Source organism: Durio zibethinus, chromosome 5 (assembly GCF_047325235.1).
Source record: "Durio zibethinus cultivar Kanyao isolate XHJ-2024 chromosome 5, ASM4732523v1, whole genome shotgun sequence".
Taxonomy (NCBI): Eukaryota; Viridiplantae; Streptophyta; class Magnoliopsida; order Malvales; family Malvaceae; genus Durio; species Durio zibethinus.
The window spans coordinates 35,052,240-35,065,874 of record NC_143166.1 but is presented as its reverse complement, the minus strand read 5'-3'; the positions used below and the strand labels follow the sequence as shown (position 1 = coordinate 35,065,874).

The window sequence follows — 13,635 nt, the reverse complement described above, 5'->3', positions numbered from 1 at the left end:
ATAGCATTTTTTATTTTTATTTTTGAATTTTTATATTTATTTATTTTCGTATTCATATTTAATAATTTTTTTAATTTAATTTTATTTATATTATTATAAGTATTTAATGGATATGATTAATTCTCATACACATAATTATTTAAAAAAAATTAATTTTAATTTTTTTATCTTTATCTTGCATATTTATATAAATTTTTTTAATAAATCAATATATTTTAATTATTTTAAAATAATAATTTATATTATTTAATAAAAAATATATTTACTAAACATATAATATATATATATGTAGGATGTAGGGTAAGTACTAAAAAAAAAAAAAATTAAAATTTTTTTATTATTTTAATTTTTTTTTATTTTCCCCTTTCTTCCCTTATTTTTTTCTTCATTCTCCGCTCTTCCTTTTCCCCCAAACTTAATGTGGTCACTAATAACCAAATTGACTCCTTTAAAATAAAATAAAAATGATTTTATCCAAGGTTCACATGGCACCCATTTTTCTCTTTCTTGTATGCCATAATTGGCATGGCACTCGGCATGCTCTGGTTTTCGGTACATGGGTTTTGTGATGGGCTTTCTGTAGATGACGTAGCATAAGTCAAGGGCTCATGGATCCCCTAACACTAGATACCCAAAATCAGAACCAAAAGACTCAATTAATCGGGCTTGCTCATTGACTCCTCCATCTCAGACTAAAAGGGTTTTGGTTTTAGATGCCGGCATAAATACAGCACCACTGTCTCTCAATAACCATTTCAAAGCCTCTCTTCATTTTTTTCCTCCAACATTTCTGCAGCAAGGTGAAGATTTGAGCCTCTGAGGGATCAAAGCATCCATGTCCAGCAAGAGGATTTCGGTTCTTACCTTTAACTCTCTCACCGCTTTATCCAATGTACGATATTTCTCTGATTCGGCCACATATTTCAATAAATTTCTCAGCACTGCCACTGAAAGATGGGATTTTCATAGCCATGATAGTGCATATGATACCCCAAATCCCATAGGGTATGAGCATAAACAAAATGCTCAAAATGATATCAATATGCAGAATCAAGCAGAGTCGTATGGGAAGGGGCTTATGAGACAGAATCAAAATGACCTTAACTTACAAAGATTTCCAGAATCTCGGGGAAGCCTGAATGAGAATTTTATGCACAACAACTGGCAATTTCAGCGAAGCCAAAGTGATCAGCATGTTCCAAATTTCAGTCAGTACCAGCAGAATCCACAGGATATTTATAATGCTAATTCTTATGGTGAAGTATCAGCTACTTCTAATCCTGAGGGAGATTCAACTGATGTTTCTGAAACTATGTCAAATAATGCTACGGTCGAGATGCTGGATAAATTTTTCAATAAAGGGAATGTTAAAGAAGCAGTTGAAGTTTTGGGGTTGATGGAAAAGCAAGGTGTTCATGTGGATTTGGCCCGAATTTTGCTGTTAATGAAGGCATGTGGGGAAGTAAAAGCTTTACAAGAGGCAAAAACTGTTCATGAACACATCAAAAGATCATTCTCACCTCTTAAAATAAGCATCCATAATAAGATTTTAGAGATGTATTCAAAATGTGGTTCTATGAATGATGCATTCGATGTATTTGACAAAATGCCCAGGCGCAATCTGACATCTTGGGATACTATGATAACATGGCTTGCTAAGAATGGGCTAGGGGAGGACGGCCTTGATCTATTTTCTCAGTTTAAGAAGTTAGGGTTGAAACCAGACGCTAAAATGTTCATTGGAGTGTTCTCTGCTTGTGGTGTTGAGGGTGATATAAATGAGGGAATGTTGCACTTTGCGTCAATGAGCAGTGAGTATGGCATTGTCCCATCCATGGAGCATTACCTGGGTGTTGTCGAAATGCTGGGGAGTACAGGACATCTGGATGAAGCCTTCGAATTCATTGAAAATATGCCATTTGAGCCCAGTGTTGATGTGTGGGAAACTTTAATGAATCTCTGCAGAGTTCATGGGCACTTGGAACTTGGGGATCGTTGTGCTGAGCTTGTGATGCAGTTAGATCCCTGTCGCTTGAATGAACAATCAAAGGCAGGCCTCATACCTGTGAAAGATTCTGACCTTGCAAAACAGGGTGAGAAGAAGTTGGCAAGTCAAAGTCCTCTTGAAGTCAGGAGCAGGGTCCATGAGTATCGTGCAGGAGATACATCACATCCTGAGAATGACAGAATATATGCACTGCTAAAAAGTTTGAAAGAGCACATGAAAGAAGCTGGTTATATTCCAGAGACGCGGTTTGTTTTGCATGATATAGACCTGGAAAGTAAGGAAGAAGCTCTTCTTGCTCATAGTGAGAGACTTGCTCTTGCTAATGGTCTCCTCACTACTCCAGCTCGTGGACAGATTCGCATAATCAAGAATCTTCGTGTCTGTGGCGATTGCCATGCTGCATTTAAGATCATGTCAAAGATTGTTGGCAGAGAGATCGTAATGCGAGATGCTAAGAGGTTTCATCATTTCAGCGAAGGCTTATGCTCTTGTCGAGATTATTGGTGATTAAAATAAAACTTGAGGTATCATTCCTCTATTTTTTATTTTATACTTTTTTTGAGTGAAAAAGTTGTTAAAAGTATCTGTAACCTGTAATTTATTAGATAATAAAGAAGATAAAAAGAACCCAGTAACGAGCACTAATTTGTTGTAATTACTTTCTTCTACTTGTTGATGTATTTTTACTAGACATTAGCTGCCTGCAATTGATTATATAAACAAATACTGTTTATGCAGAACATCCAAATGCTTCAAACTCAGTATATCTCTACCAGTCAGCTTTACATTGGTGGCCTCTGACTCTTAAGACAGACAGGGAAAGCTGCTATTGTGAACCGGCTCTCAACAGAAACCAAATGTGAAAGGATTGATTCTTTCCAAAGATGAAGTTAGAAAGAAACTGAGAGAAGAGAAAAAGGGGGATAGATGGGTATTAAAAAATGCAGTGCTAAGTAGACTGGAGGGGCTCTTGGTTGAGGATGAATTTTCTTCATGTGAGAGGCCAATTTTAGTGCTAAGTAGACCTGATTCAAGGCTCTTTTATCTGCCAGGCACCAATAAATGGAAAGTTTTTAATGGACAGTTCCTTTTGGAAAGTTGATTCCATTGGTTACCCAGTGACTGATCTTTTTAAGTTTGATCTAGGCTTATTATGTGACAAAAGATAATGAGATAGAATAAGAATGATAAAAAGAACTGTTGAATATATTGTCATTTTACGCCAATGGAGATTCTCTCTCACTTTTTGAACTCATTAATGATAGCTTTTTTTTTTTTTTTTTGTATGCGAGATTAAGTATATTTGTTTGGTACAGTTCTAGAATTTTACTTGCCATATTGTTGTGGAAGTAAAGGTTTTACTATATCATTTTTTTACTAGAAAAAAGATTTAGGTATTTTTTTTTAGTATACTTAAATATATGTTAATATTAATAAATTATAAAACTATCCATCATGTTTATATAATTTTGATATTTAAATTATCCATCTCATTAATATATTACTAATGAAAATCTATTAATTTTGATGTTTATATTCATGGTATTATTATTATGGATATAAAAGATGGAATTATCCTTCCCTATGTAGTTGAAAACAAATAAAACAAACAACAACAACAACAACAACAAATCGTGTCGTTGTCTTGCTTTAAAAGTAAAGTAGCAGAACTTAAGAAACATGTCTTTTACCGAAAGAAACAAAAATTGCAATACGAGAAAAACGGGGAAATCAAATCAGTCTTTTGGCCGGGTTGGTCAAGTGAGGTGCGATTGCTAAAGCAAAATCCATAGACCTTAGCCTAGTTCATATCACTAAATTCATAAGTGAACGGACTGCGGAAGTGGAAGTCTTTTGGTCAGGCAAAGGGAATCGGTAAGTATCATCATCGTACAGGAGCAGAGCAGCTGCTATGCTAGTCTTGCCGATCAAAGTGCCATCGTTGTAGCTATGTTGTATTTGATGTTTTCTGTTCACCAACCGTTCGTCTAAATGCTCACGTCTTTCCTTCCTCTAATCCTCGTATTGCATCTTTTCAGTTTATATAGCTAACCATATTTTTGCGATGGACAAAATATCGGCTGCTTGTGCCATGGAATGGAGCATCCAGCTCGACAAGGCTCTCCGCTCCAACAACCCAGGTTTCAGCTACTTCTCTTTTCCTTTTTTTTTTTTTTTACGAACTCCAAACCAACCAACCCCATTTCTTCTTCTTCGTTTTAAGCAAGTATTGATGTGAAATCCATATGTTTCTTCTCCAACGAATACAATAGCAATACCATCTGATTTCTTTTGTTCCAAATGAGCTTTTACCACTAACCTGAATTTTTCCTTATTCAGCTCGAGCTGTTGAGGCCATATTACAAACTGGGTCAAGACTTGAACAGTGGAGACAAGAACCAGAAGCAACTAAGTCAGTATGCTCCATCTTCGGTTTAGTACCCGGTGAGGACAGGCTTTTTGCCAACACTATACTTTTAAGGCTTGCAGAAGCATTTCAGTCTGGTGATAAAAACATCAGGCTATCTGTTGTCAGAATTTTCTTGAAGAATAGGAGGTATGATAGAAGCAAGAAAAACAAGAAGCAAACGAGACGAGCTTTTCTGAATGGCAGAGTGCGTAACCATGAAGAACTTTTGAGGAGAGTGAAGGTTGTTTTTGACACAGGTGATATTGAGTCAAGAGCAATGGCTTTAGTTCTCTTTGGTTGTTGGGCTGATTTTGCAAAAGATAGTGCAGAGATACGTTACTTGGTACTTTCCAGTATGGTCTCTTCTTATGTTTTGGAGGTGAGACTGGTGTCTGGAACATCAACGTTTCTTCTGCAAAAACTCAAATGTTCTTTTTGTTTATTACTATATTCTTGCAATAAGTTTTTGTTTTTATTTTTATTTTAAAAGAATGGTGATTAGCTGAGCTTATTTGAGCCTAAGCTAAGGTTTTTAACTTAAATTTAGGATCCTCAAATGTGTTTAGACGTTATATACTCACAAACACTCACATGTGCAGATAAATATTTTGCCCCTTAGATTTAGCAACCCATACCCACCTTCCCACACAGAGACAAGAAACAAAAGATCAGAGATCTTATTGGCTATTGCACTTATTGACACTTGCAGTGACTTATGATTTTTGGAAAATGAATAGGACTTATTTGCAGCCTTTGCTTTGGTTTCTATAGGTGAAAGCATCATTGTTTGCTGCTGGTTGCTTTTGCGAGTTAGCAGATGACTTTGCATCTGTTATCTTGGAGATGCTGGTGAATATGATGGCTTCCTTAGAAACACTGCCGGCTGTAAGGTTGGCAGGTGCAAGTGTTTTTACTCGAATGGTTTGCTCATATTCAGTTTCAAGCAGGGCTTACAAGGTTTTATCTATCTCTCTTTCACTTGGTCATATCCTGAAATATATATTCCAGTTTGAATATGTAAATGTGTCTTTCTGGTTATCATGCAAAATTATCACCAGGCCTCCAAAGGACAATTCTCCTTAGTTTTTATCCGTTACGGTACAAGTTTTTCTGGGTATATTTGACATTTTATTTTGCAGGGGATGCACTTAATGTTAAATGAGTTATTGTCCCTTGCATCCCTTTCAAAGTGTTGTGTCTTACTCTTGAGGCATATAAATGCATATATATTCAAAATTTTCTAACATATCATTCTCTGACTTAGCAGAAAAGCATGACCATTTTTATATGTGCAGGCATTAAAACCAGTACTTGTGAGGTAATATATTTGGTTAATTTTCTAACATTAACCATCTGTTTTCTCTCATTTTAAACTGAAAATTTGAGAAGGAATCTTTCACTTAGCACACAAATTCCTAAAAAAATTTTACTAGTCTACTGGTCCAATAGGAAATGCAACAATACGAAGATTTCAGTGACAAGTAGAAATCCATAAGCTATTCAAAAAATAATTCTATTTGTTTGTAACAAGATTAGTTTTGTCAAATAATTTATACTTTGACCAGACTCTCTGTTTTGGATCTTTTCATCTTAGCTACAATTAATTGGTACTATCTTGCAGACAGGTGTAAAGCTGGTTTCTGATTCTTCAGAAGAGAATTTTATCATTTCCATGCTGGTTTCACTCTCAAAACTTGTTTCCAAGTCAACAGGTCTTATTTCTGAACAGGTATTTCTTCCAGCATCAGTTCATGTGGGTGGGGCAGGGTGCAGTGTAATTCTTGTTCACCATCTCTCTTTCTCGAAATATATCCCGCACATCTCTTTGTTTTCTGCTTTTATTTAGCCTTGTTTGTGGGATTATACACTTATAATTTTATGATATCTTTGTGTCTTTCCATTTGGATACAGGTTGATTTGCTTTTATCATGTCTTAGTCAGGAAAATACTTTGCAGTTGCGACTAACAGCATTAAGGTGCTTACATCTTATTTTTGTAAAAGAAGGGTGTTGCTCTTCTGTTAATATGCATGTGACCAAAACATTATTCAGCATACTAGATGAATCTCAACTTCCATCAGTCATGCAATGTGGAGCTCTCCAGATTTTACATAAGGTTATCTCTAAGCCAGTGATAAACTGGTTGTTTAGTATTGTTAGATTTAAATTCTGTTGATGCATTTTGGGCAATTTGCAGATCCTTTTGTACACACTACCTAACCTCCCTTCTTTCGAAATGCTTGAATTTGCTCGGATGTTAGCCATTCTAGAGAATGCTTCACAGTCCCCAATCATGTCAAAGAGCCTTGCAGCTCTTCGAGTTCTGACAGATGTGTCAAACAAACTTTGGGCAAGAGCTGAAAGTGAATCTTTTGCTGTGTGTTCCTCACCTCTGCCATCACGGGTCATCTCATTAATTATGGCACAGCTCAGCTCACTGGTGAAGCCATTACCTGATCCTTGTCAGACTAATTCCAGAATATTTCAAGAAGTTAAAAGCCTCCTCAATCTTATTCTTCAGCTGGTTGGGGAAAATCCAGATTTGGGTGTGATGGTGCTGGATGAAATCAGTTCATTTATTGAATATTTTGTGAATCTGAATGAAAGTTTTGTGGCTATTGGACAAATTGGTTCATCTGGGATTCTGGACTTTGAAGGAGAAAAATGCAAAGTCTTCAGGTCCAAGCTTTTATTTAATATACACAGATTTGTGGCTGCCTGCCTTCAAAATCTCAATGAAGCTAGGGCAATCACTACCAATGTCTTTGACAAAGTAAAGCTTCTGGTGGAGCATCTACACCATGGCAGGGTATTTGATTGCTATACACATACCATTTACTCTTTACTATTGCATTCTTGTCTTGTTGGAAACATGGATATTTTTCATATGGAGCACCCATTTAAGCAAGAACTTGCTACCCTTGAGCATGCCAGCAAGATGATGTCAGAGAGTGATAACTGGCATGCCTATAAAGCTGGAATATATGCGGCGTGTCAGGGAGCATGGATTACAGCAACTTTTATTTTTGCACAGCTAATGACAAGAGTTCAATCTGATTCCTGTTATTGCTGGTTTAAATCATTAGTTCAGTTTTCCTATTCTGAGGCAAAAGTCCGGCTTAGTGTCTTGGCAAAGCAACAATCCATTTTAGCAGGTTCACTGGACATTAATGAACTCCTTGCTTCTTTTAAAGATAATTTAGTTGGACAAGATGCTGCAGGGAATAACAGTGAGCCTAATTATAGGGATGTGCTTGTTGGGGCATATCACAATCAATGTTCTTCGATAGAAACATTAGAAAGAGTTGACATATCTAGAAAGGCATTCTGTTTTCAAAGATGGTTCTTTGCTCTGAGAGCAAAGTTTCTGGGGGCTGCTGGGGAGATTCTTGAAGTCTTGGACACATCTAAAGAGGAAAATTTTAGCAATATAATTGAGGTTCAGAACAGTGCTTTGCCCAACCTCAAGCATCTTAAAAAATTCACTCAGTTATCTTTCCGATTGAAGAGACTAGCAAAGGAATTGGATCTGATAAGCTCATCTTTCATTGGTATGGATGGTGAGAGCTCGAAAACCATTGCAATGCTTGCACTTGATTGTTCAGTTTTGGCCTTTACTGCCGGATTCCCACTTTTCTTTCCAAATCTTCCTGGTTATAAAAATTCAAGAACTTGTGATCATGAGGACTCCCAGCAGAATTATTTAAGTTCAATGCTACTGCAAGATTTGATTGGGCGTCTATTGCACATTGACTCTGAGATCAGGGTAGATCTCTGTCTACTTTTAGGTAATGGAGGACATACTGAAAAATGTTTTCACCGGCAGTGCAGAAATCATATATTGACAAGTGGGCATGAAGTAAGGGATATACTCAATATAATTAGGAATGCTGTTTCCACCATGATTCGTTTGCAAAGTGAGACGAACGGGATGCAAATTGAGGCAATAATGTTCCATGTTACAAAGAATGGGTTAGAACTACTGTTAGACACCATCAAGAAATGGCTTCAAATCCCATTCCTGATCCCAAAGTATTTTTTTAACACAAGGTATTTGCTAGGCACTATTTCCACTGTTCAGCTTTGTTTATACGCATGTTTTCAATTACAAAAACTTTTAGTTGATCGCTGAAGATTGAATAATGATTCTCCCTTACAATTATCTTCTATAATGGTGTATGCATTTCTTGTGTTAAAATTGAATTTCTTCCTAAGACCATAGCAGAACTGGTTGTGATAACTGGTATCTTTTGCAACTCTATAGATAACTGGTATCTTTTGCAACTCTATAGTATCCTGATTTCTGAAATTGAATTAAATCTCAGGCCTTTAATTGGTTCAGAGCTCTTTGTGTTTAATACAGACACAAGAAATCAAAATCAGATTAGTGTCTTGCCCGGCTTTCAAGTCTCACTAAATCTCTGTCTGCAACTGAGAAATGCCTCACCTGAGTTCTCACTTCAATTGAACAAGTTGTACTGCCTTCTTCACTGTAGAGTGTCCTTTCGGAGGCCATCCGGTAGTGAAAGTAATAATCAACAAATGGAGTGGGATAGTCATCCTTGGGAAAGTGAGGACATGGTAGAAATGAATGAGAAGTTATTTGACTATGTGACAGAGTGTGCAATCAAGAGTAATCATGGTAAGCGTTTCTGGGAAAATGATATTAATGATGACCAGATTGCAAATGGAGTTGTGTGTTTCGAACCAAATTCTAAAGGGCAAGGATTTTCAAATTGTGTACTTGATGTCTCTCATTTTCCAGTGGGTTCTTATAGAGTCAAATGGTATAGCTGTTGTATTGACAATCAAGGTTCTTACTGGAGTCTTCTGCCGTTGAACTCTGGACCAGTATTTACTGTACGGCAATCTCATGTTAATTGATCTTGTCTTAGACAACTGACTATGAGTGCAAATATAATGTTTGTCTTGGAGGTGATAAGTAATAAGGTTAATATTTCATTTCTTTGCAATTATATGTTTGTTACTTTGAGTTTTGCATATTTTTCAAGATCCTTAAGATTTGAAAATTTTCATGATTCTAATTTTTACCTTTAATCTAGTTGCTATTATTTTATGATGTAAATGCTACAATAAATCAAAGACACAAAGAAAAAAAAGGAAAAAACGACAGATTGCTGTAAGATGTGTTATTGAGGGGTATTGTCTTGTCATTTTCATTGTGTACAATATATCTCCTCCATAATTTTCTGTTATTTTGAAAAAAAAAAAAAATGTGTTTTAAGGTGTAGGAACAAGATTCGCAATAGCGTAATGTAATCATACATCTATCCATCCATCCCTAACCTTAAGCTTCTTTAAAAGTATGACGATGATCACCCTGCATGCTCTCCTAATTTGGAAAATCAAAATGAGCAGCAACGTGCAATGATAGTTTCTTATACATTTCCCATCTAATAATAAATATAGACTTTGCAATTGCTTGTGTCCGTTACCAACTGTTTTTTGTGAATGAAAACAACTTCAATAAAAGGAAGTGCTCTTGAAGTAAAGCCAAGAAAGGTTTCCTTTTATTGGGGCTCAGTTACTTGAAGATGAAGAAGCAGTACTATAGCAAGCAATTGAAACTACCTTCCTTACGCACCCAATTCCTTTACTTCTCATCATTTCTCTTTCTTTCTTTCTTTCTTTCTTTCTTTCTACCACCAGCGAGATGGTGCATTTATGGAGCATCAATCTTAACACACATTTTATGCACGTATTTGCTAAAAAAAGGTTTATAATTTATTAAAGCACTGTAAAATCTATGTGAAATTCACCCAAAAAAAAAATATCTCCATTAATGAACTTTATAAAAGATAATTATAGTGCATTTATGGAGCATTAAATTTCTTTTCTCCTTTTCATTCATTTTACAAACTGACAAATTCCAAGAATATCAGCAAAAAGAGGAAAAACTTGATGATCATTATTCATTAACCATGCTGAACCACATAAAACAACAACAACAACAATAATAATAATAATAATAATAAACCATTGTTGATCCTCCTAACAATTTTGTCCAACATTGTTTCTCTTAATCTTATATCCAATCATTAATGAAATAAGCAGTCAACACCCCCACCAATATTATGCGATTGATCAGCAAACTGTTCCATGAAACATCTTCAATCTTATTTAGTGCATAAATCAATCTCCCCTAAAGTAGTATATGTAACCCTCTTTTGCCTTTGCCCTTTGTTTCTGAAAGAGAAAATACCTTTTACACAATGTCAAACTTGTTAGGGTCCGTAAAGTAAGAAGTTGGTAACTGATTACCTTTTTGTCAGAGAAGAAATTAAAATGTCCAACACACAAACAGACGTCCCAAAAACATACTAATTATATTTAAAAAAGAAACTAAACTGTGATAGGTGTCATGTGTGTGATCCAATATTATAAAACATTCTAAAAGATTTTCCTAGGAAATCTTAGTTAGCCTCTTTTCTTTCCATGTTCCTCCAGGTTCTTGCCTTCTATCATTTTAAGTATTGCAAGAAACCGTCTGTCCCTCAAAACTCAAGAGAACAATGGCAAGGGATGTTCTTGCACTCTCCATGATATTGGGTTTGGCAAGTTTGCTCATAATTCATGTTTCTAGCGATAATTCACGGCTGGCTCAGTTTTCTGCGGCTCGTAATTACCATGAGCAAATGCGCCAATTGCAAGCGTTTAAGGCTTCTCTTCTAATTGGTTCATCAGTCTCCCTCTCTCCGTCCTCTGCTCCGCCACTACAGGTATAATTTCTTTTTCTAGTCAATCGTGTTCCTAACGTTAATTTCCTCAAGTTTTCCATGACATTAATTATTGCATAAAATACAAACTGACGATGGATATAGGCAGAACCCGCTCCACGTGTGTATCGCGTAACAAAATACGGAGCCGATCCAACAGGAAAATCAGACAGCACAGAAGCACTAAACAAGGCAATAGCGGCTGCATTTCAAGGTCCAAGTGAAGGGTTCTTGATGGAAGGGATCACTAATCTTGGAGGGCCACAAATTAACCTTGAAGGTGGAAATTACCTCATCAGTAAACCACTAAGGCTACCGGCTGTTTTTGCAGGGAATCTTATGGTATGCTCCCTAAAGATTTTGAATCAATTGAAATGATTGGCTATATATTAATTAATTAATGTCCTAAATTTTCTTGATGAGAATATATAGAAGAAAATAAAATATATGTATCATGCATCTCATTGACGTTCGTATGTATATTAATTTCGGTACGTATTAGCATTGCCACACAGCATTTGGTCTTTGTGGTGAAAGATCCGTGGCAAGATGAACTGTGCCTGAAAAACTGCATTCATAAAAAACAAAACATAAAACTTCTGCAGTTGTTGAAAATTGAAATTACAGCTATATTTTATCATATTAGATGACATAAGCACCTTCCGATTTGTTTGACACTATGTTCATTTGCCAAATGGATCCTTTAGACCATCTCGTGAATTTCAATGACCATTCATTGCTGGAAAAGTCTGTGTCAAAATTCATTATTTTAATTTGGATTGGAGAAATAATCACATTTCATAATTTCCTATCTAGGAAAAACCATACCGTCACTTTCATCAAAAGGCTTTACTATTTTTTTTTTGTCAAGCAAACAAGAAATCTACAGCCGTGATCGATAATGACCAGGAAACCGTATATCTGATGATCCATGTGATGTAAGAAAAAAGTTCTTTTAATTTGTCATGAAAACTGAAATGTAGTTGTTCCTATTGGTTAAAAAGCAAAAAGCAGAAGCTTGGGGCAACAATTTCTTCTTGTTTGGACAAAATTAGCAAAGATAGCTGAGGAAACAAAATTAACAACATCAAGTTTAGTTGAGGAAGATCTCCAATTAAAACTAATTTCATCTCCATTAATTATTCATTAATTTATTGACTTCGATTTTTTTATGAGACAGATCCATGGAGGGACATTGCGAGCCTCAGATAATTTTCCAGCTGATGGGTATCTTATTGATTTATCGGCATCATCGGCTATCAGTCAATATGGCGAGGAAGGAAGCGCCTTGAATTCACAGCTTTCTTCATTATCATCCTATAACTACGAGTACATAACCCTCAAAGACCTGATGTTGGATTCTAATTATAGAGGTGGAGGCATTTCAGTTGTAAACTCACTGAGGACTAGCATTGACAACTGCTACATTGCCCATTTCACCACCAACGGAATTTTAATCCAAGGTGGGCACGAGACCTATATCAGGAATTCTTTCCTGGGCCAGCATATCACCGCCGGTGGTGATGAAGGCGAAAGGAACTTTACTGGCACTGCCATTAACCTAATGGGCAACGATAATGCTGTCACAGATGTGGTGATTTTTTCAGCTGCCATAGGAATAATGGTTTCAGGTCAAGCCAACTCCTTTTCTGGGGTGCATTGTTACAACAAAGCAACAGGTTTTGGTGGCACGGGGATTTATTTGAAGCTGCCTGGTCTGACACAAACCCGGATAGTGAATTCTTACATGGATTACACTGGTATTGTGGCTGAAGACCCGGTGCAACTTCATATCTCTAGCAGTTTTTTCCTTGGTGATGCATTCGTTCTCTTGAAATCAATAAATGGGGTAGCAAATGGAGTGAATATAGTGGATAACATGTTCAGTGGCTCCAATAATGGGGTTGAAATTGTGCAACTAGACCAATCAAAGGGGCCTTTCAAAGAAATTGATCAGGTTGTAGTTGATAGGAATAATGTTAATGGGATGAACATTAAAGCAACAGTTGCAAGAGGGGCTGTTCAAGGGAATGGGAACTCGTGGACAATTGATTTTAATCCCGTTCTTTTATTTCCTGACCGGATAAAGCATGTGCAATATTCAGTAAGCACAGACGGCAGCTCATTTCCTAGCCATGCCCTGTGTAATTTGTCTGAAAATCGTGTTGTGATCGAGTCAGACGTCGCTGTATCGGCAAATGTCTTCGTTACAGTGGATCAGGCTTAAGCAGCTGACGTTATTTATTCTTATTATTATAATTTTTTTTGGTCGAGATTTATCTTACTTGACAATTGTGAATATGGGGAAACGAGGCTAACTTTTTCGATACTATGTTTCTGTTGGAATCCATATTTCAATTTACAAAATTCAGTGTAATTGTTGAAAAAAAAAAAACTACTGCTGATTAATTTAATAAATAAGACACGATTACTTCATTTTATAAATGCTTATGAATTGTGGAGTTTGTTTTAGTAAATCAG

General features: G+C 36.1%; 3 protein-coding genes across 11 annotated transcripts; all 3 read left to right on the top strand.

Annotated features, from left to right (window-relative positions):
- The first annotated feature begins 710 nt into the window (after positions 1–710).
- On the top strand, positions 711–3,263 carry LOC111282736 (pentatricopeptide repeat-containing protein At4g32450, mitochondrial-like). The gene is made up of 2 exons (XM_022870973.2): positions 711–2,532; positions 2,747–3,263. The coding sequence occupies exon 1, from the start codon at positions 836–838 to the stop codon at positions 2,513–2,515; it is 1,680 nt and encodes a 559-aa protein (XP_022726708.1). The 5' UTR covers positions 711–835; the 3' UTR covers positions 2,516–2,532; positions 2,747–3,263.
- Positions 3,264–3,754: 491 nt separating this feature from the next.
- Positions 3,755–9,390, top strand: EMB1895 (ARM repeat superfamily protein). 9 transcript variants are annotated; one of them, XM_089761414.1, is made up of 10 exons: positions 3,755–3,883; positions 4,048–4,149; positions 4,349–4,453; positions 4,530–4,797; positions 5,190–5,375; positions 5,686–5,736; positions 6,040–6,147; positions 6,330–6,533; positions 6,615–8,467; positions 8,743–9,390. In XM_089761414.1, exons 3-10 carry the CDS (start codon positions 4,428–4,430, stop codon positions 9,299–9,301), a joined length of 3,255 nt encoding a protein of 1,084 aa, XP_089617540.1. In that variant the 5' UTR covers positions 3,755–3,883; positions 4,048–4,149; positions 4,349–4,427; the 3' UTR covers positions 9,302–9,390. The 9 variants fall into 9 exon arrangements, with proteins under 9 accessions (XP_089617540.1, XP_089617541.1, XP_089617538.1 ...); XM_089761415.1 differs by lacking the exon at positions 5,686–5,736 and having other exon boundaries at positions 4,545–4,797; XM_089761412.1 differs by having other exon boundaries at positions 4,349–4,797; positions 6,356–6,394.
- A 1,406-nt stretch (positions 9,391–10,796) lies between these two features.
- On the top strand, positions 10,797–13,590 carry LOC111283141 (polygalacturonase QRT3-like). The gene is made up of 3 exons (XM_022871565.2): positions 10,797–11,157; positions 11,260–11,496; positions 12,335–13,590. The coding sequence occupies exons 1-3, from the start codon at positions 10,951–10,953 to the stop codon at positions 13,379–13,381; spliced, it is 1,491 nt and encodes a 496-aa protein (XP_022727300.2). The 5' UTR covers positions 10,797–10,950; the 3' UTR covers positions 13,382–13,590.
- The last annotated feature ends 45 nt before the right edge of the window (positions 13,591–13,635 follow it).

Coding starts and splice junctions, on each gene's coding strand:
- LOC111282736 (XM_022870973.2), top strand. CDS start 836: ATGTCCAGCAAGAGGATTTCGGTTCTTACCTTTAACTCTCTCACCGCT.
- EMB1895 (XM_022869972.2), top strand. CDS start 4,074: ATGGACAAAATATCGGCTGCTTGTGCCATGGAATGGAGCATCCAGCTC. Junction 4,798..5,189: donor TCTCTTCTTATGTTTTGGAG/GTGAGACTGGTG, acceptor TGGTTTCTATAG/GTGAAAGCATCATTGTTTGC. Junction 8,468..8,742: donor AAGTATTTTTTTAACACAAG/GTATTTGCTAGG, acceptor ATTAAATCTCAG/GCCTTTAATTGGTTCAGAGC.
- LOC111283141 (XM_022871565.2), top strand. CDS start 10,951: ATGGCAAGGGATGTTCTTGCACTCTCCATGATATTGGGTTTGGCAAGT. Junction 11,158..11,259: donor CCTCTGCTCCGCCACTACAG/GTATAATTTCTT, acceptor CGATGGATATAG/GCAGAACCCGCTCCACGTGT. Junction 11,497..12,334: donor TTTTTGCAGGGAATCTTATG/GTATGCTCCCTA, acceptor TTTATGAGACAG/ATCCATGGAGGGACATTGCG.